We start from the raw sequence: 26480 nt of genomic DNA, 5'->3' as shown, positions 1-26480 counted from the left end.
CTCTACTAGTTTTTTTTCTTGTTTGTGTTCAGAGGTTAGACACTTTACCGCAAAAGGGGTTTTGAGAAGATCGTAGGACCGGGACGAAACCGGGTTTTCTGCTAAGGTACATGTAAATTCTACGTTTTTGAGGATATTTTGCAGGTTATTATTCTAGCTGAAAGCATGTTTGATCTATTTAATATTACGAGGTCTACTAAGATTATTGATCGTGATAATGCGATATATTGTTCGTGCTTTATTGGGAATAGGTACTAACAAGGCGTTGAGAGATTATAGAAGAGCAGAAATGTCCGCAGATACCGGAGATGTAACAAATCGGAAAAATATTGGAAACACGCAGCAGATCAGGTCGCATCCATGGAGAGAGAAGCAGAGTTAACGAAGGGTCTCGGCCCGAAACGTCGACTGTACCTCTTCCTAGAGATGCTGCCTGGCCTGCTGCGTTCACCAGCAACTTTGATGTGTGTAGCAGAGTTAATATTTCAGGTTGCCGACCAGAAATGTGCCCTAATTTTCTCTTTCCACGATGACCTTCTGAGTGTTTATAACATCTACTTTTATGTGAGAGATTTTAAAAGGTTTGAACATTGATTTTGGCGGTGGAAAGTATGGAAGTACATTATGGCGGAGGCCCTTGGCCCAACCCCCCATCTTAGTTAGGGAGGATGACGATCTTGAATATTTGATGGCTTGATATTTATAGTCAATTATTTTTAGATAACTCTTAATCTTGAAAATATTTTTGAGGCTTTCGTTAAGTTGGTATACAGTTTTTGTAGTAATGGCCTTTCCTCAGTGTGAAACCAAATCGCCCTGGTACTGTATAATTAAGTTTTTGAACATTTTCTTTACTGTCTCGATGTTTTCATGTGGTCCCCAGAACAGTTCTCCCACGTGTGGTAAAAGCAACGTTTTCTACATAAAGTTAACATAATGTCTCCGTTTTGAATTTTTTTTTGGTAAACGAGTTTGAGAGCTTCACATATTTTATAAACACAATAGCAGCAATTTATGTTAATCTTTCTAGCCAGATTTTCTGCACTTGGTACTTTGATAAAGAATATGATTATGCACTTCGGGTTATTCAATGTATGGAGTCAAAGGTTGAAATCTCATGTTGTGGACATTTGAGAGCATCTAATGCCAATTGCAGCAAAGACATTTTGTTTAGAAGCAATTTCTTCTAATAGTTTTTTGGCCTCCTTAATACCCATGTGTAGAATTCCTAAACGCTTAGTATACAGGATGTAAGATTTAAAAGTGAAAATGTGTTGGAATCACTTTTAGTGTTTCTTATGTTCAACTCAGTTTACAATCATTGTTTTGCTCTGGCTTTCATAAGGAACACTTACTATCAGACTCATAAGAGTCCATGGTATTACAAGAAAGATACTAGCATGAATAGATGATTGGCTGACTGGCAGGAGGCAAAGAGTTGGCAGAAAGGAGGCCTACTCTGGTTGGCAGCTGGTGACTAGCGATGCTCTGCAGGGGTCGGTATCGGGACTGCTTCTTTTTATGTTATTGCAATAATTTGGATGATGAAATTGATGGCTTTGTGGCGAAGACTGCGGATGATACAAAGATTAGTGCAAGGGCAGATAGTGTTGAGGAAGTAGGGAGTCTACAGAAGGACAGACAGTTTGGGACAATGAGCAAAAAAGTGGCAGTTGGAATATAGCAACACACGTAAAAGTTGCTAGAATAGATGGAATATAGTGTACGGTCATGCACATTGGTAGAAGGAATAAAAGCGTAGACTATTTTGTAAATGGGGAGAAAATTCAAAAATCAGAGGTGCAGTGGGACTTGGGAGTGCTGCAGGATTCCCTCAAGGTTAACTTGCAGGGTGAGTTGGTGATAAGGAAGGCGAATACAATGTTTGCATTCATCTGGAGAGGACTAGAATATAAGAGAAAAGATGTGACCCTGAGGCTTTATAAAGCATTGGTCAGACTGGTCTTTGAGTATTGTGAGCAGTTTTGGGCCCCTTATCCAAGAAAAGATGTGCTCCTCCAGAGGAGGTTCATGGGAATGATTCTGGGAATGAAAGGGTTAACATATGAGGAGCATGTACTTGCTGGAGTTTAGAAGAATGAGGGGGAGATCTCATTGAAAGCTATTAAATATTGAAAGGCTTAGAGTGGAATTGGAGAGGAAGTTTCCTTTCGTGAGTGAGCCTAGGACTAGAGGTCCCAGCCTCAGAATAAAGGGACGTCCATTTAGAACAGAGATGTAGAGAAATTTCTTTAGCCAGAGGGAAAATGAATCTGTGGAATCTATTGCCACAGGTGGCTATGGAGGCCAAGTCATTATGTTTAAAATGGAGATGGGTTGAGTCAAGGTGTCAGATGTTACGAGGAGAAGGCATGGGAATGTGATTGAGAGAGATAATAAATTAGTCATGATGAAATGGCAGAGCAGACTTAATTGGTTGAATGTCCGACTTCTGCTTCTATGTATGGTCAGACTGCCGGATCACAGTGGATCAGGTAGTATTTGTGCAGGGAAATGGACAGTCGATGTTTCGAGTCAAGACCATTCATTGGATTGAAGGATCCAGATAACAAGTGTTGACCTGAAATATCAACTGTCCATCTCCTTCCAGAGATCAAAGTCAAAGTGAAGTTATCAAAGTACCTATATGTTACCCTAGCAACACTCACTAAGTGCTGGAGGAACTTAGCAGGTCAGGCGGCATCTGTGGAAGAGAGTAAACAATTGATGTTTTGGGCCGAGACCCTTCTTCAGGACTGATACATACTATATGTTACCAAATACTACCTTGAGATTACTTTTTCTTGAAGGTGTTTACAGGGGAAAAAAAGACGTACCAAACAAAAACAAAACAGCTGATTGTGGATTACAAGAGGAATGGAGATACCAATGGGACTGTGGTTGAGAGGGTGAGTAGTTTCAAGTTCCTCAGTATTCACATCACCAATGATCTCATCTGGAATGTACACACTGGCTGTGTGGCAAAAAAAAGCACAGCAGCGTCTCTTCCACCTCAGGCGACTGAAAAAGTTCGGCATGAGCCCCCAAATCCTCAAGACCTTCTACAGGGGCCCCATTGAGAGCATTCTGTCTGGCTCCATCACCGCCTGGTATGGGAACTGCACCAACCTTGATCGCTGGGTACTGCAGAGTGGTACGGACAGCCTAGTGCATCTGTGGATGTGAACTTCCCTCCATTGAGGACATTTATAACAGTAGGTGCATAAAGAAGGCTTGGAAGATAATCGGGGACACCACTCACCCCCAGCCATAAACTGTTTCAGCTGCTTCTGTCTGGTAAATGGTACCGCAACATTGAAGCCAGGACCAACAGGCTACGGAACAGCTTCTTTCTACAAGCCATTAGACATTGTGACGGAAGATTTTAACTCCCTTGTGTTGCGGGACGGATGTATCATTTAAATAATTCAATTCAATTCAAAAATAGAATTTTATGAAAAATTATTCATGAGTAGACAAAGTGACAAACAACTGACAGCTAATGTGCAAATGATGAATTGTGCACATAAAAATGAGTTGTAAAGGATCCTTGAAAGTGAGTCTGTAAGTCATAGAATCAGTTCAGAGTCGGGGTGATTGAAATTATCCTTTCTGGAACAGGAGTCTGATGGTAGTAGGGTAATAACTGTCCCTGGGAGCCTAAGCTTCTGTACCTCCTGCCCAGCGGTAGTATAGAAAAGAGACTGGCCCATTTGGTGGGAGTCTTTAATGATGGATGCTATTTTCTTGTCGCAGCATTCCATGTAAATATCCTCAATGGTGGGAAGGGCTTTGACTGTGATGGACTGGGCTGTATCCACTACTTTCTGTAACCTTCACCATTCCCGGGCACAACTTTCCATGCTGAGCCATGATGCAACTAGTTTGGATACTTTATACTGTGCATCTGTAGAAGATTGTCGGAATTCTTTGTGACATGCCAGGAATGCATAAACTTCTAAGAAAGTAAGGGCACTGTTGTGCCTTCTTTGTGATAACACTTAGTTGCTGGTTCCAGGAAATATTCTCTGATATATCAGCGCCAAGAAATTTAAAGCTACTGCCTTCTCCACTTCCATTCCCGGAATGAGCTTCATCCTCCTGCAGATGATAATCAGCTCTTAGGTTTTGCTGACGCTGAGTGAGGGACTAGTGTTTTGGCATCACTTAACTGGATTTTCTCTTTCTATATTTTAATTAATATTATATAAATTGCATAAATACAAATACAAAATTCATTAGGATACAAATAAGTAATATAAATTGCATTACATTTAAAACACAGTATCCCATATTCCAAATCAATCGTAGAAAAAAAATTGAATTATGAAATGAAATAAGGTAAAATAATTGTATTTTATTAACAAAAATCTACCCCCACCACCAAAATGTGCTGGTTGGTTAAAAAAAAAAGAGAAGGAAAAAAAGAGATACCTTTACAATTAATATTATAATAATAATATAATGGCTCAGATCCATACTTTAATAACAGTTCAAAGATTATGAAAATAACTCAGAAAGGGTCCCCATAACATTAGAAAATCACGTTTTGAACCAGAAATCGAACAATGAATCTTCTCTATATCAAGGCATAACATAACATCAGATAACCATTGAGCATGAGTGGGCGGGGCAGTCTCCTTCCACTTGAGCAAGATCACCCTCCTGGCCATAAGAGACATAAAGGCCAATACCCGCAAATTAGATGGCTTCAGTTTTGTCGCGCTATCCTTGACAATACCAAACATGGCAGTCAAAGGATTGGGCTTAAAAGTAACATTGAAGAGTACAGAAAAAGTTTGAAATACATCTTTCCAAAATTTTTCAAGGCTCAGACATGTCCAAAACGTATGAATTAGTGTGGCCATTCCATTAGTACATCTGTCACAGTAAGGGGAAATATTTGCGTAGAAACGAGAGAGCTTGTCTTTAGACATATGAACTCTATGTACCACTTTGCATTGTAATAGAAAATGACGAGCACATAATGATGAAAAATTAATCAATTTTAAAATAATCTTCAGCTCTCTTCAGATTTGAAAATCTGTAAATCCTTTTCCCAGTCTCCTTTAATTTTGTCTAAATAGGCCTTTTTCAGTCCCAATAGCAGACCATAAATGTAAGATATTGAACCGTTGTCAAAGGGTTTCAGATTAAAAATTGTATCTATTATCCTTATCTGGACTTGTAGGAAATGTATGTAATTGAGATCTTTAAAAATCTCTAAGCTGTAAATATTGAAAAAAGTGGGTATTGCGAAGGTTAAATTTCGTTGAAAGTTGCAAAAAAGAAGAGATTCTCTCCATCAAACAAATGCTAAAATCGTTTAATACCCTATCTATCCCATTCTTTGAAAGATAAGTCAATTAAAGATGGTTTAAAAAACAATTAGAAAAGATGAGGCTCGAGAGGGAGAATCTCAATAAACCAAAATGTTTTCTGAACTGTAACCAAATCCTCAAAGTATGTTTGACCACCAGATTGTCAGTTAGCTTATTTAAAGATAAAGGAAGTGAGGATCCAAGTAAAGAAATAATGGAAAATTTCGTAATAGACTTGACTTCCAAAGAAACCCATATAGGGCAATTCTCATGGTTAATGTAATATATCTAGAACGTAATATTTTGTATATTAATTGCCCAATAATATAAGCTAAATTTGGGTAAGGCAAAGCCACCATTCTGTTTGTTTTTTTTTGAAGGTGAGCTTTATTTATAAGAGGTTTGGTATTCTTCCATTTATAAGAAGAAAGAATTGAATCCAAAGAGTCAAAAAAAGTTTTAGGAATAAAAACAGGCACAGCTTGAAAAGAGGTATATAAATTTAGGTAAGATATTCATTTTAATAGAATTAATTTGGCCAATCAATGATAGATAGAGAGGCGACCAACTAGAAAGTGCTTTTTTAACTTAATTCAATAAAGTTAAAAAATTTTCCTTTAATAAGTCTTTATATTTCTTAGTAATTGTTACTCCGAAATACATAAATTGTTTTTGTTAAATTTTAAAAGGAAGGTTAATATTAGTTGGTATTAAATTGTTTAAAGGAAACAGTTTACTTTTATGTAAATTTAGTTTATGTCCTGAGAACTGACTAAAATTAGTCAGTAAACGAAACACAAATGGTAAGGAGGTTATAACATTAGATAGAAAAAGCAATAAGTCATCAGCATAGAGCGACACTTTATGGATAGTACCTCTCCTTAAAATACCAGTAATCTCTTTAGACACTTGAAAAGCAATTGCTAAGGGTTCTAATACCAAATCAGAAAGCAGAGGGCTCAAAGGACAACTTTGTCTAGTTCCACAGTGGAGTTTAAGGGGTTTAGAATTCTGAAGATTAGTAAGGACCCGAGCGGAGGGAGATAAATAAAGTAATTTAATCCAATGAATAAAATTAGGTCCAAAATTACTTTTTTCTAAGGATGTAAATTCTATTCAACTCTGTCAAAGGCTTTCTCTGCATCCAAAGATATCACACATTCCGATATTTCCTTAGATGGAGAATGCATAACATTTAACAAAGGCCATATATTAAAATTGGAATATCGATTTTTAATAAATCCTGTCTGATCATCCGAAACTATAGAAGATAAAATATTTTCAAGTCTGCGATCCAACACTTTAGATAAAATTTTAGTTATCAAAACTGAGTAAAGAGATAGGTCTATACGAAGAACATTCAGTAGGATTCTTATTCTTTTTGAGAAGAAGCGAAATGGAAGCTTTGTAAAAAGGACTGCGGTAATCTTCCTACCTTAAAGGAATCTGTAAGGGTAGAACATAAGTGTGGTATAAGGGAGGAAAAAGCCTTATAAAACTCTGCAGAGAATCCATCGGATCCTGGGGATTTCCCAGAATGCAATTCTTGAATAGCCTGAGCAATTTCCTCCTGGGAAATGGGTTAATCCAATTGCCTACGATCATCTATTGAAAGATTAGGAATATTCACTTGATCTAAAAAATTATTCATTGCAATATTATCCTTAACAGAGTCAGAACTATACATTTTGAAATAAAATTCCCTCAAAGTGTCATTAATTTCAGAGTGGTCACTTGTCGTATAACCATATAACAATTACAGCATGGAAACAGGCCATCTCGGCCCTTCTAGTCCGTGCTGAACTCTTACTCTCACTAATGTCCCCATTAATTTTAGGTATTTCTTTAATTTGCCACTTGGCTAAAAATGGCTTCAATTGATTAACCGGTAGCTTACCAGTTTTATCTCCGTGAATATAAAATTGACTTCTATCTTTTATAAGCTGGCTTTCAATAGGATGGGTGAAAAGAAGATCATATTTAGTTTTGGTTTCAATACGTCTCTTATATGTTTCAGGGTCGGGTATCGAAGCATATTTATGGTCCAGTTTTAACTGAATAGCTAGTTCGTTTCTCTCTTTGTTAGCTTTTATAATGATATTTGCAGTATAAGACATAATTTGACCCTGGATATATGCTTTAAAAGTATCCCATATAATAAGACAAGATGTCTCTTCCGAAGTATTTTCTTCAAAAAAAAAGAGTAATTTGATTTTCCATAAGTTTTAAAAAGTCCTCATTGGATAGCAGAGTTAAATTAAATCGCCAAAATCTACTCATAGGGATAGAACCAGGGAGATTTAAAGATAGAAGTACAGGAGAGTGGTCAGAAATAGCAATCTCTTTATTTTCGATCGATTGAACCAATGGAATCATTTGACTGTCAATAAAAAAATAATCAATCCTGGTATAAGAATGATGGGCATGAGAGAAAAAAGAATACTCCCTGTCCGTTGGATGAAGAAAATGCCAAACATCAACTATACCACATTTAGTTAGAAAGGGTTGGATAAACAAAGCTGATTTATTAAGTGTGGCTGGTTTGACAGATGAGTGATCTAATACTGGATCTAACCAGCAATTAAAATCTCCTCCCATCACAAGACAGTAAGTACACAAATCTGGCAAACAATCAATTTACTGTCTAAACTCCCTGATACAATAACAAATCGACCATTAGGATCCAAAACAACTGTATGCTGAACAAAGGAAGCTATTATCTACAAAAATCAAAACTTCACGTGATTTTCCATCAAACGAAGAGTGGAACTGCATACCCTTCCACCGAGTAAACAAATGTAAGCTCTCACAGTTGCGTATTTGTGTTTCTTGTAAGAAAATAATGGGTGCTTTTAATTTTTTAATATAAGCAAACACTTTGTTCTGTTTAATGGGATGATTCAGCCCTTTCATATTCAAACTAAATAAGTTAGTATTTTGAACCATTTTAAATAGAAATCATTATGTAATTAAAATATCTGGCCATAAGTTATAAAAACTAGAAAGCAAACCGTAAGGTAAGGTAGTCAAAGAGGCAGTCATATAACCGACCCAACACAGCTCCCAGGGAGAAATAGGCCCTACTCCCTCCCCCACCCAAAGCAAGAAAGCTGACCAATAGACAATCAGCGAGCTAACAACTAAGTTCCCTCCCCAAAAAATCCTGTTGACAGAAACTCCGATCCTACAAGGTCAAATATGTCCCTACCAAGACACAACATAAAAAGAAAAATAACTCAGAATTCAGAAATATAAAAGGATTAGTTTAAACAAATTCAAAGAAAGCTGTGTTAAAATAAAGCCTCAAAAAGGGATATAATAAAAAAGTATTAAAAAAATGCAACAAAAAACAATATACGAACAACCAAAACATAGGCTTATTGAAACCTTATTTCAAATTCATATTAACAGAGGAGAAAATTGATCAACTAAGAAATATAACAGTTTTAGGCTTCATCCTTCAGAAACTCCTTTGCGTTTTCAACCAACTTTATTCTTTTTCGCAATCTGTTTTCTTCAAATCAATACTCAGATGGGTGGGAAACAGAAGGGATGGTTTAGATTAGATTAGATTAGATTATGAGGACACTCAGTCCTCGTTTATTGTCAATTAGAAATGCATGCATTAAAAAATGATACAATGTCGCTCCAGAGAGATATCACAGAAACACAGGACAAACCAAAACTAACATAATTATAACATATAGTTACAACAATGCAAAGCAATACCGTAATTTGATGAAGAGCAGACCATGGGCATGGTAAAAAAAAATGGCTCAAGTCCCGATAGCCCCATCATCTCATGCTGAGGGTAGAAGGGAGAAACTCTCCCTGCCTCCAAGCGCCGCAAACTTGCCGATGAGTTGGAAGCACCGGACTGCAGCCAATTCTGAGTCCGTCCAAAAACTTCGAGCCTCCAACCAGCCCTCCGACACCGAGCACCATCTCTGCCGAGTGCTTCAACCCCGCCCTGGCCGTCGAGCAACAAGCAAATCCGAGGACTCGGGGCCTTCCCCTCTGGAGATTCTGGATCACACGGTAGCAGCGAACAGCAGTGAAACAGGCATTTCAGTAGTTTCACCGGATGTTCCTCCGTGCTGTCACGTCTGTCTCCATCAAATCAGGATTGTGCACAGATATCATTCACCGGAGTGGCTGCTGCGAGCTGCGTCGCGCCTCCATCTTCTCCTCCTTCATAAGGTGCAAATCCTTTATTATAAAATTCCGACATAACTTCTTTATATTTCATATGATCAGCCGTAACTTCAGGCGAATAATCTTCCACAAATCTGACCTTGTAACCATGGAAGTCAATCATTCCTTGTCGACGGGTATGGCGAATTAAAAGGTCTTTATTATGAAATTCATGAAAACTTAGAGTGACCGACTTGGGTCTCGCAGCCGACGACAATGGCTTCGAAGTCGGCGAGTGAAAAGCTTGATCAAGCTTCAACTCAGAAGTCAGTAGAACAGGGAGTAGCTTTTTCGGAAAGTTTGCAAAGAACTTTGTAGGGTCAGTGCCTTCAATTGATTCAAGACCTAGAATTCGCAAGTTATTTCTCCTGTTTCTATTTTCTAGACTGATAATCCTTTTCATAATTTTTTCATTGGTTAAGGATAACTCTTCGCAGAGGTTAGATGTATCTTCAACGTCCTCTTCAAATGTCACCAGTTTTGCAGTATTTTCCTGAATTCGGTTCTCGTGCTCAGTTAAAGTTTGTTGGATTGTATCCAATTTGCCATTAAGCTGTTGAAACTCCTTGGAGAATTCAGATTTTTGCCGTTTAAGGAAGTCACTGATTGATTCCAAAGTGACTGGGGAATCGTCTTCTGTTTCTCTTTCTTTTGCAGAAGCTTTTGCTCTTTTCCCAGCCATAGTAAAGCAGTATTAAAGTATTATAATAAGGTTTCAAAAAAAACTCTGGTAGGAGACAATAAGGTAAAAAGGGAAGGAGTAATCTAAAATGTTGATACTCCATCAGCTGCCAGCAGGGCTCTCGTGACTCAACCAGATTTTCAGTCTCTCTAAAATTCATCAGAATCTTTGCTTTGGCCAACAATAGTGGTGGAGAAGTTATAAAGTATGTGTTGAGTATTTAATATTTCAGTAATATTTGAGTAACATGTTGATAAATCATTCTTTGCTTAAATAATTTATTACCAGTTGCATGTAAAGGTATGTAACTAGTATACGTCATCATGCCACCATGTGATATGTGCATGCTTCACTTAAAGTAAACACAAAGATACACTTCAGGTACATTATTTTGGATTCCCTTGTTTCAATTAGTTTTTAAGTTTTAGAGTTATAAAACATAACAGTACATGTTTCCCCCGCCATCCAAAGGTAGAGTGTTCCTATGAGACGGTTCATAAGCTGGAATGTTGTAAAGTGAAGAAGCAATTACCATTTATTTATATGGGAAAAATTTGTGAGCGTTTGCAGACCCAGAAAATAACCTACCTAATCATGCCAAATAACACATGAAACCTAAAATAACAGTAACATATAGTAAAAGCAGGAATGATATGGTAGATACACAGCCTATATAAAGTAGAAATACTTTTCTACAATCATTGCCGCACTGTTCTCCATAGCGAAAATCTCATGCAAGCGCTCTCGGCAGAAACATGGTGCAAGCGCTCTTGGCAGAAACACTCTCTCCAGTAACCCTTAAGCTATGAAGCTGCCAAATCATACCAAATAACACTTAAAAAATACACAGCCTATATAAAGTAGAAATAATGTATGTACACTGCAGTATCACTTACCGGAATCGAGAAGACAGCGCCGAGCACACTGATGATTGTGTGTTAGGCTGGGTCGTCGGAGGTTGGGGTGGTGCAGTGATCCCCAACCTCCGGGCGGCGAACTGATACCGATCCGCAGAGAATGCAGCTGTAGCTGGGACGCACCAGCACATCTTTAAGAAAAAAGCCGAAATAAACAAGCTAATTAATTAGGTGCTGCCCGGCACGTAAATGTTGGCCCAGATCAGAGGCAGCGTAATTGACAATGGCCTCTGATCTGGGCCGACATTTACGTGCCGGGCAGCACCTAAAGCTTGTTTATTTCGGTGTTTTTCTTAAAGATGTGCTGGGTGCATCCCGGCTACCGCTGCATTCCCTGTGGCAATGTATCGGTCCGCGGCCTGGTGGTTGGGGTGGTGGGATACTGGGGTGACATCTCATCGTTGTCTGTTTCCATCAGGGCAGGCAGGTCATCTTCTACTATGTTTGCTTGCCTCGATGTCGAAGTTTGAGGTTCATCGTCTGCTGTGGCTGATGTGGAAGGCTTGAAAAATGATGGCATGCTTGACTGCTTAGCCTCATGCATTTTACTATCATACAGTTCTTTGTAAGCACTCAAAACCGTCCTGCAAATATGCCCTAAACCGACATACCCTTTCAAAATTAAAGTTGTACTATTCTGCAATCATTGTGGCGAAAATCTCATGCGGTTGCTCACATTCAGTTCCTGGACAACTTCACTTTCGGTCCATTCGCTACTGCATGTGGTTTCGATTATTTTCCTTTCCTCTTCCAATTGCATCGGCTCTTCATCTATCTGTTTTTGCTCATGGGATGCCAAACGTCTTTATCATCATCTTCGTCAGCTTCCACAAGCCAAACTCACTTTATTCTTACTTTTTTCACCACGATCGAAACGCTTAATTATGTCTAGTTTTACGCTAAGTGTAACACCCTTACAAGCTCTTTTAGGCTTTTCCGATACCTTAGAACTCATCTTGCTAATGGCTGCTCAGAGGCACATATTTAAGCAAAGCCGGCTAGAATGCAGTTCCGGGAGAGGAGCTTTGCTGCTCGGGGCGCGCGCTGCCTTTCTTCGTAACAGTGAAAACACCTTCTGTTAGCGAAAACAGGTAACTGATAAAGGTCTTTTGTAACAGCGAGGTTTCGTAAAGCGAACGTTCGAAAAGCAGCGGACACCTGTATGCATTTTAAGTTGTTGTGAAGGGAGTGGGGTATGGAGTGCAGATCATTTTAACCATAACATTTCATTACTGCTTTATCTATTACATCTTTTCGTGAGTTAGATGAGTTTTGCTTTATTTTAAAATGTTTTAGTGAATTTTACAATTCAATTCTCTTAATTTTTTAGTTTCAAATCATAGTAATATAAAGCAAGGCAACTAAGTCTCCAAACTGACTGAGTAACCAGCTAGAGTTAGTTGAGTGAAGCTGGGTATATATATTGGTACAGTACAGATATTATGGACTTTAAATCTCTGAACTTAATGAAAAGCACTGTGTATATTTGCATTGGGTTTTTTCGGTAAGCTACTAGTGACGATAGATTTAAAATATTTAAGGTAATGAATATATGTAAGAGGTGACATGTTGCAGCTGTAGTATACTAAGACTACATCTGCCTGCGTTTACACGAATTTTGGTTTGGAGATGATGAGCTGGAATCAGAGATTCTGATCCTATGGTGCACTTGAGAATGAGAGCATTCCTGGTAACAGTGCACACTCCTTTAGTTAATTACTGTATACTTTATCAGTCAAGGGGATAAGAAAGTATGCCTCTGAGTTGGGACAGCTGTGAGGATCCAGGAGTTAGTGTTTGAAGAGTTGCAGTCCCTACACTTGCCCAATGGATACAAGCTTCATTCCAGTCTATGCAGATAGAGCAGAACTTGTAGATGGATGAGCCAACTGCCCCCAGAGTTCATTCTTATGCCTTTGCCCCATCTTTTGAATATTTTCTTGCGGCATGTCTTAGTTTTCAGAAATATTTACATTGCATTTTATTTTGATGTCATGTTGACCTCTGCAAACTTAGAAACAAATCCGTAATATATAATAATGTGGACAATAATATACATGGTCTGAGAGGGATCTTGGGTGCGAATTCATGGCTTCCTGAAAGTAAATGGGGTAGAAGAGAAGTTACCTGGGATACTTGCCTTCATCTGTTGGGGTGTTGAGTATAAAAGTTGGGAAGTCATATTGCAGTTGTCTGAAACTATGGTTGGGCCACAGGAGAGGTTAAACAAATTTTGATAGTTTTCTTTGGAGCATCAGGGCTGAGAGGCAACCTGATAGAAATCTATAAGGTTATGAAAGGCGTGTATAGATAGATAATGAAAATCCTTGACCCAGGGTTGAAGTTACAAATAACAGAGGGCGTAGCTTTAAGGTGCAAGGTGGAAAGCTTAAAGGAGATTTACAAGGAAAATATTTTACACAAGAGAGTGGTAGATGCCTGGAACATGCTGCCAAGTAAAGTGGTGGAAGCAGATACAATAACATTTGTGAGGCATTCAGGTAGGCACGTGAACAGGCAGGAAATGAGAGATGCAGAACATGTGCAGGTAGATGGGATTAGTTTGGGTGAGTATTATGGTCAGCATAGACATCGTGAACCAAGGGGCTTATTCCTGTATTGTACCTTTCTATGTTCCATGTTCTATACATCTGATAGTCTTATATCTAAATAATTTTTGTATATGAATGTGCAGAAGCAAATATTAGAATTTTACACTTGAACGTTATTATTTTACTCTGACCATTTGGTAGATGCTTTAAATGCTCAGTTTACTCTCTTCTAACCAATTGTTAATTTCTTTTCAGGATGATGTATATCTCAGCTGTGGTGTGTTCCTTGTTGCTTGTTCCTGTTGGTAAGTTATTCTCTGGATGAGGTTGATGTTAGATGCTTCAGTAGCCTCCTTACATTGCTGCATTGCTACTCAAGACTATATTTCCACAACATGGAGCACAGGACAAAGAACAGTACAGGCCCATTAGCCCATGATGATGTGCTGACGTTTTAACCTATTCCAAGATTAATCTGTCCTTTCTCACCCACATTGTCCTTCATTTTTCTTTTATCTATATGCCTATCTAAAATATACCTAATGTATCTGCTCCTACCGGGCAGTGCGTTCCATGCACTTAAAATTCTCTTGTGTTTAATTAAAAACCACCTCAGACATACCCTTAGACTTTCCTCTAATCACTTCTTAAACTCAGTCCCTTGACTAACAAAGGCCAACACATCATAGACCTCCTCAGCTATCCTATCAACTTGTGTGGCAACTTTGAAGGATCTATGGATATGGATCACAAGATCTATCTATTCCTCCACACGATCAAGAATCCTGCCATTAACCTTATATTTTGCTTTCAAGTTCAGTCTTCCAAAGTTGAACTTCATCCGCCTCTTCTCAGCCCAGCTTTGCATTGTATCAATTTCCCATTGTAACCTGTGACAGCCTTCTACACCATGCACAATACCACCAACTTATTAACATGCTGTTCCAATTCCACATCTAAGTCATTTTTATAAATATTGAAGAGCAGAGGTCCCAGATCAGATCCCTGTGGAACACCATTCGTCACAGACCTACAGGCAGGATACACTCTATGTACAATCTTCTGCCTTCTGTGGACAAGCCATTTCCAAATCCATGCAGCCAAGATTCCCTGAATCCCATGCTCCTGACTTTTTGAATGAACTTACCATGGGAAATCTTGTTGAATTCCGTACTAAAATCCATATACACTGTGTCCACTGCTCTAACTTCAACAATTAGTTTTGTTGCTGACTCAAACAAGTCAATCAAGCTCATATAGCATGACCTGTTCCTCACAAAACCATGCTAATTATCTCTAATTAGGCTGTGTTTCTCCAAGTGCTTATAAATCCTCTCCAAAAGTTTGCCCATCACTGATGTAAAATCACTGCTCTGTAATTCCCAGGGTCATCCCTATGACTTTCTCCTTGAACAAAGGAATAACATTTGTCATACTCCAATCTCCTGGCATTACTCCTGTGGCCAGTGAGGATGTAAAATCATCACATACAGTAATATTGAAGATCATTTCTAAGACCTTTAATTTTTGCCAAAGAGGCAAATAAGTAAGTGACAACATAATTCTGCCAAAGCTGGTATTGAAAGGCCCAGGGCAAGCATTCAAATTTTGTTAATGTGTGAAAATTTCAGTTGGAGTTTTAAGAGATCTGTGGTTTTATTTCTACCTAATAGACTGTTAAGTTTGTAATCATAATACCACATTACCTTAAACAGTTTATTTTCCATATTGTCAGCTTATGGAATCAACTGGGTCAATTTATATTGAGGCTGTGGTAGAGATCCTTGTTGTTAAGCTTAGCAGTTTAACATGACAATTATTAGTTTTATTGCTAAATATCTAAAAATTCAGTGATCAGGATTTTAACAGTGGTCAATTGTCATTCCAACCTGATAGGACAACAGGTTATGTTCTTAGACTGCATATTTTTCAACCCTTTCTGAATCCAACTCTCAAACCCATAGGGAATGTTACTATACCTCAAGAAATCTGGCCATGACTCAAAACAAATTGCAAAATATAACAACAATGCAAAGCCATGTTATTAACAAACTGAAAATACAGAATATTGCCCTGTTTGATTTTTATTATAGCCTGTGACAGAAATGAAACGAAAGGATGTGGACAGTCAAGTGAATTGAAACTGTGGATTTGTGGTCCCTTTTCAGACAAACTGATTGGGTGAAGTTTTAAATTGTCAGCACAAGGACATGGGCTCAAAGTCAGTAGAGTCCTAGAATTTCCAGATCAGACTCCAATCATGCCATGAGGTTTTGTAGTAATTCTTATCCAACTTTTGTTCAAGCAGAGTGATGATTTTGTGCAAGTTAGATCTGCTGGGAGCAGTGTTCTTCTGTAGCATAGAAAACATCCTGTAAATTATAAATGTGAGTGCAACAGTGTAATGTTAAAACCCAGCAAAGTACAGACTAATATTTAGACAAGAAGGTGTTGGATGGATACAATTAACTTTTTAAAGATAAATGGAATCAATCAAATTGGAGAAACTGGAAAATTCTGCAGACCATCCTCGTCCATTGCCCAAGTTCTTAAAGTGAGATGAATATCAGGCAAGGAATTTTCTGAAAGCAATTTGTAAGTGGAAAAATATACCTTTTTCAGACTTGTGTTAACAATAGAAAAGCTGATCAGCTGAAACGTAAGTGAACATTTGAATTTTTTTTTTCGAGAAGGTTTTGTTTATAACTATTTCTATCCTTTATTCAGGTGCATTCAGAGTTGAGTGTGAGCAGGAACCAGCTGCAGAAATTGGAGGATCTGTCACCTTCGAGTGTTCATTTGATTGCAATGGCCAATGTACTCCAGCAGTGAAATGGGAGAAGAATCCTGGCTCTGAAATTTTATATGAGTACAAAGAAAGTAAAAGTGATTTCAGCAACCAGCATGCCAACTACTCAAAAAGAATTCAAGTTGATGAAAATTCAATCAATAACGGCAAAGCATTTCTTACATTGAAGAATGTTAATCTTTGGGATGAAGGAGATTACATGTTGTTTGTTAGCACTGATGGTGGATATGGAAAAGCAGTTGTTCATCTGCCTGTTTGGGGTATGCCACATATCTTGCTCTGCTCTCAGTGAGGGTGAAATACACTTTAGTTTCATTTTTTTAAATTGTAATGACAATAGTGGCAAGAAATAAAAGGGTATGTTTTACTGATTAACACTACCTTTTACAGAAGACAGCAGCCTAAAAATATTAAAGCATTGTGTTGCATTAAAGCTCATTGTAACCAAGTCTCTGAATTTGAAATAGGGTGACTTGGCCAGAATTATCAGTTGAAGGTCAGCGTGGTTTTTCCTGGAAATAGTACCAAATGCAATTTACTCCTTGTTAAATCAATTTTCAATTGCACAGTGTTGGAAAAAGTAGCAGCACTCTGCTGTTAGGCTCTGGCAATTAAAAAAAACATCACTTGTAGCAGTAAAACACATTTTTCCTGAGTTTATCAATGCCATCATTGGGTATAGTCAAGGTAGAGGTTGATAGATTAGTCAGTGCATGAAGGGATACTGGGAAATGGATGTTGTATGCTGGAATGGCGGAGCTGACTTGATGTCCTATTTCTGCTCCTATATCTTACGGGTCTTATCATCTAGACTGATGCAGTGGCATCATAGCTGACAGAGCTAATCAAGTCCTGACAGACATAGTTACTAGATCTTTTGCAGGTCAAGTGAGCAACCCACCTGACCTTCCTGTAACCAGTCTATTTGTTGCTGATACAGTTTATAAGCTGTTGGTGACAAAGCCCTGTGTTCAGATTGAGGATACAATTATGTTGCATGTTCCGTAGTTCTATAACATTAAATTGGGCAGCCTTAGCACAGTTCAAGCAACACACACAAAATGCTGGTGAAACCCAGCAGGCCAGGCAGCACCTAGTCGACGTTTTGGGGCCAGACCCTTCAATCCTGATGAAGGTCCTGGGCCCAAAATGTCAACTGTACTCTTTTTTTTCTCTTTCCCATAGATGCTGCCTGGCCTGCTGAGTTCCTCCAGCATTGTGTGTGCGATGCTTGGATTTCCAGCATGTGCAGATTGTCTCTTGTTTGTGTTACCACAGTTCAAATCTGCCCAGTTGTAAGCACTGCCAGCTTTCAGAGTGCTAGGATTATGTTCCACCAGAATCAGTAACGTTGTATTTTAACCTAAGGACCAACCTATGTTCAGTGAGTGATGGATATGGACATCCCAGAATATTATTAGGTAGAGCTCAAAAGGAAACATCCATCAGGTGAAAATACAATATAGGAATGTGGGCTAGGTCATATGCTACAGACAGTATTAAGTTATCACTTGATAGAACACAGTTATATCTCTTCAGAAACAGTTGGACAGGTGCACAGATTGGAAAGGTTTAGAAGTTTATGGACCAAAGACAAAACTGGTTTAGCTTGGAGGGAGCATATTGGTCAGCATGGACCAGTGGGGCTGAATGGCCTTTTTCTGAGATAAGTAAAAGTCTTTGTAGTTTTACATCATACATCATGAATATCACCATCCTTGATGAGAAGGCAACTGTGAAGACCAAAGACAATACTGAACCATCTACGGTCATCTTCTGAAATAGCACGTGTATGATTCTTCTCTGCCTCCTCTTGAGGTCTTTACCATCTGTAAACTAGTCTTCGGTTATTTTCATTCATTTCTTCATTCAATTAAGTTGATGGGCAATGATGGTAAATATGCCAAATCCCAGGCTCTCTACCGCAGCTGAGGGCAAAGTGGAGAGACATTTGCAGAAATTACACCCTATCATCTTTAGGTAATAAAGTGACAAACATTTCCCCATAGACTGAACGGTATAAGAACAATCACATAATTCTGTAAAGCTTATGACTCTTCCCTGATACCTTGGCATTAGTAGCATTTCTACAAGAAAAACACACTTAGAAATAGTTTTATGAGTAAAAATAGAACTATATTTTGGTTTGATGGCAATGGATGGAAAACCAAAACTGTTAAACAATATACGAATAGCTAAGGCTTCTAGCTAAAGGTGTGAAAATGCAGTATTTAATATTATAGCAGTACCAGATCAGATATGAAGTGACGACAAAGATGGAGTTCTGCCCAGTAGCTATTAAATTTATTTATAACACCATCACATAACAGCCTTTTATAGAACAACTATTGCTAGTCTCTAGTCCCGAAGGAATGGTGATTGCAGAATTCACTGTTTGGTTTGACTGGAACCCACATGGCACCAACTATTCCCTGGCACTGCATCTAGTGACTATTACTGATTTGTATATTGTATAACTTCCATTTCTATTTGAACTGGCTATTTAGTATGGCTACTTGACGAGGAGTCTTAAAAAAAAATTGATGAAATGTTCCTTGAACATCTTGTGAGTGATCCTGGCTCAAATACATCGAACACTCTTCTGATAACTCATGCAACACACATCAAAGTTGCTGGTGAACGCAGCAGGCCAGGCAGCATCTCTAGGAAGAGGTGCAGTCGACGTTTCAGGCCGAGACCCTTCGTCAGGACGTCCTGACGTCTTCCTAGAGATGCTGCCTGGCCTGCTGCGTTCACCAGCAACTTTGATGTGTGTTGCTTGAATTTCCAGCATCTGCAGAATTCCTGTTGTTTTCTGATAACTCATGGTCAGTTTCTTCAGTAGGACCTGACAAGTGAATCTTCCAAGTTGGCCCAGGTGAATGTTGAAAGCTCAATTTCATTCATTTAAACTATTACAAGGGATGAAGTATAGCTTAATGTTATTCTAAACTGGTATCTGCATACTTACTTGGCAAGATTATTATTTTCCTGTGTGTGCTGAATGCATCGGATCACTTCAGCACAGCACAGAAGAAAAGAGTTTGGAGGATTATTCACCAATGAAGGTGCTTGCTCAGTCATTGCTTCATTTGTTATAAGAAGGAAGCTAAGATGTGCAGGTTATTTTCAGTTGCAGCCCAGTTTATTTAAACTTAATTCCTCTATCAAGAAAATCTGCCTGAGAATGCATGTGGAATCAATATAGAAAAAGTGCCATCTTATTTATTTATAAACTTTATGTACCTACGATGCTCACGGAACAATGTGTTTATGAAAACAAAGTAAGCCAATGGAAAGGAGTCAGACCATTGTCTTATTTTGTTGCACATTTTGGGTAACTTTCAACTCATTCCAATAGATATTTATTTTCTCCAGAATATACAGATCTTGATTATCAGCAAAGTATAGGGAATATCTTAAATATATAATTTTGCAGAGGGTTATTGCTTTTCTAAAAACTGTAACATTTTGTATTGAAGCATTTCTGTGTGATTTGTGTTCTTGTTGACTAGCTGTAATTTGTGTTACTTTTATCTTGGTAGCTAGTACAGATGGCATCCATGTTTTCTGGGATTCCGATTCAGATGTGCTGTCATGCCGGTCTTCAGGGTGGTACCCTGCTCCAGAAGTTACGTGGAGGGACCAGCGTGGGAATGCATTGGCAGTGCATAATGAAATAAAATTGAGGGAAAGTGATGGATATTTCAACGTGACAAATGATTTGAAAGTAATTGATAAGGTGAATCACTATATCTGCTCCATGACTCATCGATGGATGGTCAAGCCTACGCAGACTCGAGTGATATTCTCAGGTAGGTTTATTTCTAAAATTGTTACTTTTGAAAGTGTTAAATGAACATAATAAGCAGTAAGTATATCAGTACATCTTATAAAATTATACAGTGGATTCTAGTTAATTGGGCTTTCAGTTAACTAGGGCAGCTGTTTATTTAGGACAACTATTAAGACCAAAAACTAATTGAGAAAATAGCCAGGTACCCTTTGTTTATTTGTGACACCATGCCCCTTAATTAGGACAGGAGACTTGCTGAACAGGTTCTAACTAGCACTTGTGTGGTTGTTAGACGCTACATCATGCTTAAGGGTGAACTGTTTTTAAATAGCATCAGTTTTGTGTGTTTGTGTTCAAAAATCAGTGATTTTTGTCACTGATAGTTGTCAAGAAATAAGCAGTCAGGCAATTCAGAACTATTTTGATCAGTGAGGTGTCAAGCAAGAAATGGTGGGAGTGAAAAATGAAATTATTTCATTACTTCAACAAGTTAGGAACTACTGAGAATTTGAAGGTATGGGCAGTCATCTTGAATGTTACAATGCAAATGAAGATTTGGAGTATCCATTCAGCAAAAACATTGTATGAAGGCAGTTCATCATCTGCAGTAGGTGTCCGCACTGATTTTGTTCATTGCATACACTGAATGAATTCCTCTGTTGATAACTATTAAGAACCAATACAGAGTTTTATAGTACTGTAGTAGCATTGGTAGTCTTCCAATTTGTTCCATATTTCAGTTAAATACATAATTTGTTACTCAGTTTGTGTTTTTTACACCTTTTTAATGATTTCCATGAAACCTCGGCTAATTGGGGCAGCAGGTTAATTGGGCTAAAATGTACTGATCGTGATGTGCCCCAATTAATGGAACCCATTGTACAAGGAGAAACAAAGGAAGAACAAAAGTGTAGAAACTGAGCAAGGCTGAAAATAGAGGAAATCTGGAAATATTTTAAGTAATGTTGTGTTATTTAATCATAACCTTTTAGTACAATCACTAGAAATTGCATTCCATAGATTTTTAAATCAGAAATTAAAGCCCAGCTTGAAATGTTAAGAAAAGGGCAAATTAAATAATGCTTATTAAGAATTAAGTGATAGTTTTGGGAGAATTCTTGACAATTTCACAAGTAACTGGATTAATGTTTAATTACAATAGTTATTTAAAGTCAGTGCAGAGCTGGCTTAAGTTCAAGTAAATCATTAGAAAAACAGCACAGTGTTATTGAACATAGATTTAATTTTGTGCTGAGTATATTAGTGATTGTTTCCAGGTTACATTGCATTGCATTACATCAGGAATTTGTAACCAGACTTTCTGTTGGAATTTGCACTTGTAGGTTAATATTGCAATGTCATTTTCCAGTGTTGTAACTTGATTTGTCCGAAATGACCATCCTCATTCATTCACAGGTATTCCAGCTTTTACCATTGCTGAACATGCCTCTGTTACACACTCAGTTTTTGTTCTTTTCCAGTTTCCCACATAGCAGTCTGGACGCTGCCTTCCATTTCTGGCGGGTGAACATGATTGACAGAAGCACACTTTGTAAATTTAACTATGGTTCAGGCTTTATGAAGCTCTTAGCGTGACCTAAAGAGAAAATATTTTTTAGGACATCATTCTTGTGAATGATGAGGGTATGCTAGCGCAATAAGTGCAGCTTCAATGAGCATCACTACAAGTTCACAATTAGATAATCATGGGAATTTGGTTATAATGCTGCTATTGAAGGTGTTCTGTTACCCAGTATTGGTTGGAACAAAAACAAAGAAAATGGCATAAAAGCTACAATATGGGAGCCGTTGGAATGTGAGAACACAAAGGAGATGCCATCCAATAGAACAAGCCTAGGTCAGGCTTATGGACAGACAAAAGAAAATGAACCAATATCCCAGAGCCACCTGGCCTGATTTTACATGGATAAAGTGTGTTACCCAAAGTGGTAGGATTCAATTTTGAGTCGGCACATGCCCAGATAGAAGATGAGGTGTTGCTCCCTAATCATGCATTGGGTTATTTTGAGCAGAAGACTTTGTTATCTCTTCCTAACTGCACCCATTGAATCATCTTACCCTGGCCTCCTCTTACCCTATATACTCCCTTTGTTCTGTTCATCCCTCTGTCACTTATCCCATACCTTGACACCAAACTGTGTTCTCCCCTTCTCCAGTTCCAACAAAGGGTCTTCACAATTATATATTAATCCTTTTTCCACTTTCCTGATCTGCAGCACATTTCTGGCACTTGCTGTTTTTATTTTGTATTGAGTTAGAAAGCTTATTTGTTATTTCTAATTATAATTTAAAAACTAGATTTTTTTGCATGCTGAGATTAAACTGTTGCACGCTCTAACAGTTTTGGAGGAGGAACATCAAGAAACAAGAAGTACATTCAGATTCAGATTAATTTATTTATCACATGTACATCGAAGCATACAATGAAATTTGTCGTTTGTGTTAACAACCAACACGACCCAAGGTTGTGTTGGGGCAGCCCACAAGTGTTGCCACACATTCCGGCACCAATATAGTATGTTCACTATGATCAGCAGAACAACCCAAGCAACAACACCAACAACAAAGCAAAAAAACACAGCAAGAGAAGTCCCTTTCTCACCTATCAATACACACACACACACACACACACCCCCCTCCAACCCCAGGACTGGCCACCTCTGAGCCTTTGACCCCAGTCCTTGGCCTCGAACACTCAGCAGGCATAGACATTGTGCCTCTAACCCTAGTCCCTAGCCTAGACTCACGAATGTTGAGCCAGCAACTTCCGAACACACTGATCAAGGGGCTTCAAATTTCAGGGCTTCAACCTTCAGGCCCCAATTTTTGAACTCGCTGATTTTGCTCTTTGACCTTTGGTGTTGACCCCAGGGTTGACCAATCACATGGGATGTTCAACTCTGAGCATAGACCTCCAGACTCGCATGGACTTCCGAACCCAGGGCTTGGCGGCCTGGGAGGGTCACCAACCCTACATCTTTGGGACCAGCCAACCACAGTCCTTGACCATGGGGATAGCTGATCTTCATCCTCAGTGCTTCAGCCTGGACTATGACCACCAACTCCTGCCCTCACTCTTCATTTACAGGCCCTAACCTTTATCTCCCCGGCATCTATGCCCCGAAACCCAAACCTGACCTGTAATTGCTCAATGTCCCCAAAACCATTCCTTAGCCTCAAAGGAATAAGTCTGAGCCACAACTTGACAGACATCATTGCTTGGCACCATTTTGACTTGGTACATTAAATTAAGCATATATAGAACTTTGAGTAAATACAAATGAACCTATTTTGGGAAAATAATTCCACTTGAATACAGTACTGCAGAGATGGATTAACTAAATTTGGCACAATTATCTGGTTGTAGATCATGAGAAACTTTAGAAATTGTTAGTAATGCAGAATGACTGACAACTGTTTTCTGGTTTTCACTAACCAAGTGGTTTCCATCACTGAGAATTTTCAGGTAAGGTAACGATTTTGTTGGTAGGAATGCAGAAAACTGAGGAAGTGCACAGTGTAAAATTGAGTGCAATTGTTGTACTGTGTTTTAGAATGATCAATGCTTATTTTAAACCTGAATATGAAATAATCTAAGGCTAAATAAAAGATACAGAATTACAATCAATTTAAGATTATTTCATTATGATAGCCCTGCTGATGTATACACAGTATTAGCAGAATAAATGTTGACTTTTGTTCCCATTTGTATTTTCAGATGGAAAACACCTTATCCGTGTGGATAATGGAGAGAAGCCATCAGATTTATAATTGAAAAGATGTGTTTCTCGAAACAGTCATACGCTCGCAGCAAAACTTCCAAAGTTTATTGCTTCTTAACTATAATAAATCCTTTCGGTGGTTGGATGTATCTAAGGCTGAATTTGGGGGAAATGTAACAAGGGAGAAATGTAACAAGGAATGTCCATCTTTTACCTAAACTTGATTCAGAGTACATTCGGCCCTCCGTATCCGCAGGTTCCGCATACGCGGACTCAACCAACCGTGGATTGAAAATACTCGAAAAAAATTCCAGAAAGTTCCAAAAAGCAAAATTTGAATTTGCTGCGCACCGAGCATTATGCGAATCCACGTGAATGAAGTGATATGCCCTGCTGTAGCCTTCTGCCATTTCACAGATCCTCAGTCTCTGTCCAGCACTCAGTTGTGCACTGTTTACTCTGCGTCTCGTTTGTTTTGCTACTTGTGTAGTGAGTGAGAGGAAGGAGTTTAAGGCTAGTAAGGGATGGCTAGCTGGGGTGGGGGGGGGGGGGGTAGTGTGGTCCTGGAACCAGTCCCCTGCGGATACTGAGGGATGACTGTAAACTCTTCATACTCTGGAGCTTGTCCGTTTTAATGATGCTTGAATTTCAGACAGGCAAAGAGCAACATGCAGAGAACTTGTGGTCTACAGATCATAAGTTGAATTTCTCCCACCAGTTACTACTTCTTTTGATACATTAAAGGAAGAGATTTTAACCCTGGCCAACCTTACTTACCCTTTCTCTCTGCAGCTGGGATCTTACTGATTCAACTTACTTCCTTTTTGTCTCCAACAGCCCTTTTTAAAAAGTTAGTTGTTACGTGAGCAACTTTTGTCTCCAACCTACCATGGACATTCCACTCCACCCTGCCTGCCCCTCCCTCCTCTCCACCCTGCCTGTCCCTCCCTTCTCTCCACCCTGCCTGCCCCTCCCTTTCTCTCCACCCTGCCTGCCCCTCCCTCCTCTCCACCCTGCCTGCCCCTTCCTTCTCTCCACCCTGTCTGCCCCTCCCTTCTCTCCACTCTCTGCTTAGTTTGTTATTTTTTCCGGTTTTGGAACCTTAATAGGGATGGCTGGATATGTCTCTCTGCTCAGTGATATTATTTGACTTACTGTTTTCTTATTTCTGGTTTTTTGGTTTAAAAACATTTGCAGCTTTGTTAATCAAAATGGCTAATCCAATATATGTTAAGGTTGAACTAAAACTAGTTTTCTTGCTGGATTTTATGGTCACATAGTAAGACCCTTAGAGGTGTTGTTGCAGCATTGGAGTAAGGGATTAAGGAATTACCACTGCTAGTGGAATTGGTAGATGTAGGTTTGGTTTCAATATTTAGGTGAATTTTGTATATGTGTATAGATGGGAGGTGCACGGAGGGCCATGGCACATTGATGGGACTAGACAGAATAAATTGGTCTGGTCTAGATAGGCTGAAGGACATGTCTCTGTGCTGTAGTGTTCCTACTATAAGTGACTGTAATTAACCAAAATTAGAGCAATGTGATTTTATATCTCTGGTAGATGAAAACAAAACTGGAAGAGGTGATAGATTTTCAGGAAGACCACTCATTTGAATCATGGTCAGTGAGTGGTCTCTAAAGTGGGGTAAATTTTTCGGGTTGGAACCAACTCTGTGAATCAAGTATTGTGATTTGTGTATATCTGAAGACTGTTAGGTAAGAGCAAGTAAAAATACTGCTTGGTGGTATGTACAAGTGTACATAGCCATAGCTATATGCTGTATACTGTTTCTACGATTATTACTGAAGAAAGTTCAGTCTACAATTATTTGCAAAGATGCAAACATGAGGCATTTTATTTTACTTCATTTTAATTCCTTTCCTCTTTTCCTGTATTTAAGTGATTAATAAAAATAATTGAATTAATTAATTGAATAGGATTGTGAAATGATTAATACAAGGATCAGGTGTTATTTTGATTAATGTCTTCAATTACATGAAAATCTCCAGGTCCAAATGCAAAACCCTCATGTATTAAGAGAGGGAATTTTGAAAAGGCAGGTTGCACACCACCCTGATGATTTAATTCCTCCTGTATTATCATTGCAAAGTCTAGTTTCTGGAATGTTCAATATCTGAAGCAGGCACTGAGATTTTCTTGCTTTAGAGAGCAGTACATAAGTACATCCTTAATGTTGTAGACTGAGCATGTATACACAAATGCCCATAAATCCATTGTGCAGTTTTCTGGATGATGATCTTGCCTACAATCTCTTTTTACCAGCATAAACCCTAACTAGAAGAGTACCTTTTCAAAAGTAGTTAGTGTTGCAGTAAACGTTGATCTTTGTCACTAATGCCTTCATCATATAAATGAATAAAGAAAAATACATCAGAATCTGATCATCATCTCCATTATTTGATAGTTACAATAAGCCACTTTGAAATGGAATCACATATGTT

At 38.5% G+C, this 26480-nt stretch overlaps 1 protein-coding gene across 2 annotated transcripts; it reads left to right on the top strand.

Moving 5' to 3' along the window:
* On the top strand, positions 1 to 25943 carry LOC140199000 (V-set domain-containing T-cell activation inhibitor 1-like). 2 transcript variants are annotated; one of them, XM_072260369.1, is made up of 6 exons: positions 2 to 106; positions 2811 to 2909; positions 13922 to 13971; positions 16394 to 16735; positions 20021 to 20290; positions 24011 to 25943. In XM_072260369.1, exons 2-6 carry the CDS (start codon positions 2878 to 2880, stop codon positions 24061 to 24063), a joined length of 747 nt encoding a protein of 248 aa, XP_072116470.1. In that variant the 5' UTR covers positions 2 to 106; positions 2811 to 2877; the 3' UTR covers positions 24064 to 25943. The 2 variants fall into 2 exon arrangements, with proteins under 2 accessions (XP_072116471.1, XP_072116470.1); XM_072260370.1 differs by lacking the exon at positions 2811 to 2909 and having other exon boundaries at positions 1 to 106.
* Positions 25944 to 26480: the final 537 nt, after the last annotated feature.

Source organism: Mobula birostris, chromosome 6, assembly GCF_030028105.1.
Source record: "Mobula birostris isolate sMobBir1 chromosome 6, sMobBir1.hap1, whole genome shotgun sequence".
Taxonomy (NCBI): Eukaryota; Metazoa; Chordata; class Chondrichthyes; order Myliobatiformes; family Myliobatidae; genus Mobula; species Mobula birostris.
Note: the sequence above shows the minus strand (reverse complement) of the source record. Positions and strands in the feature narration are given on the sequence as shown.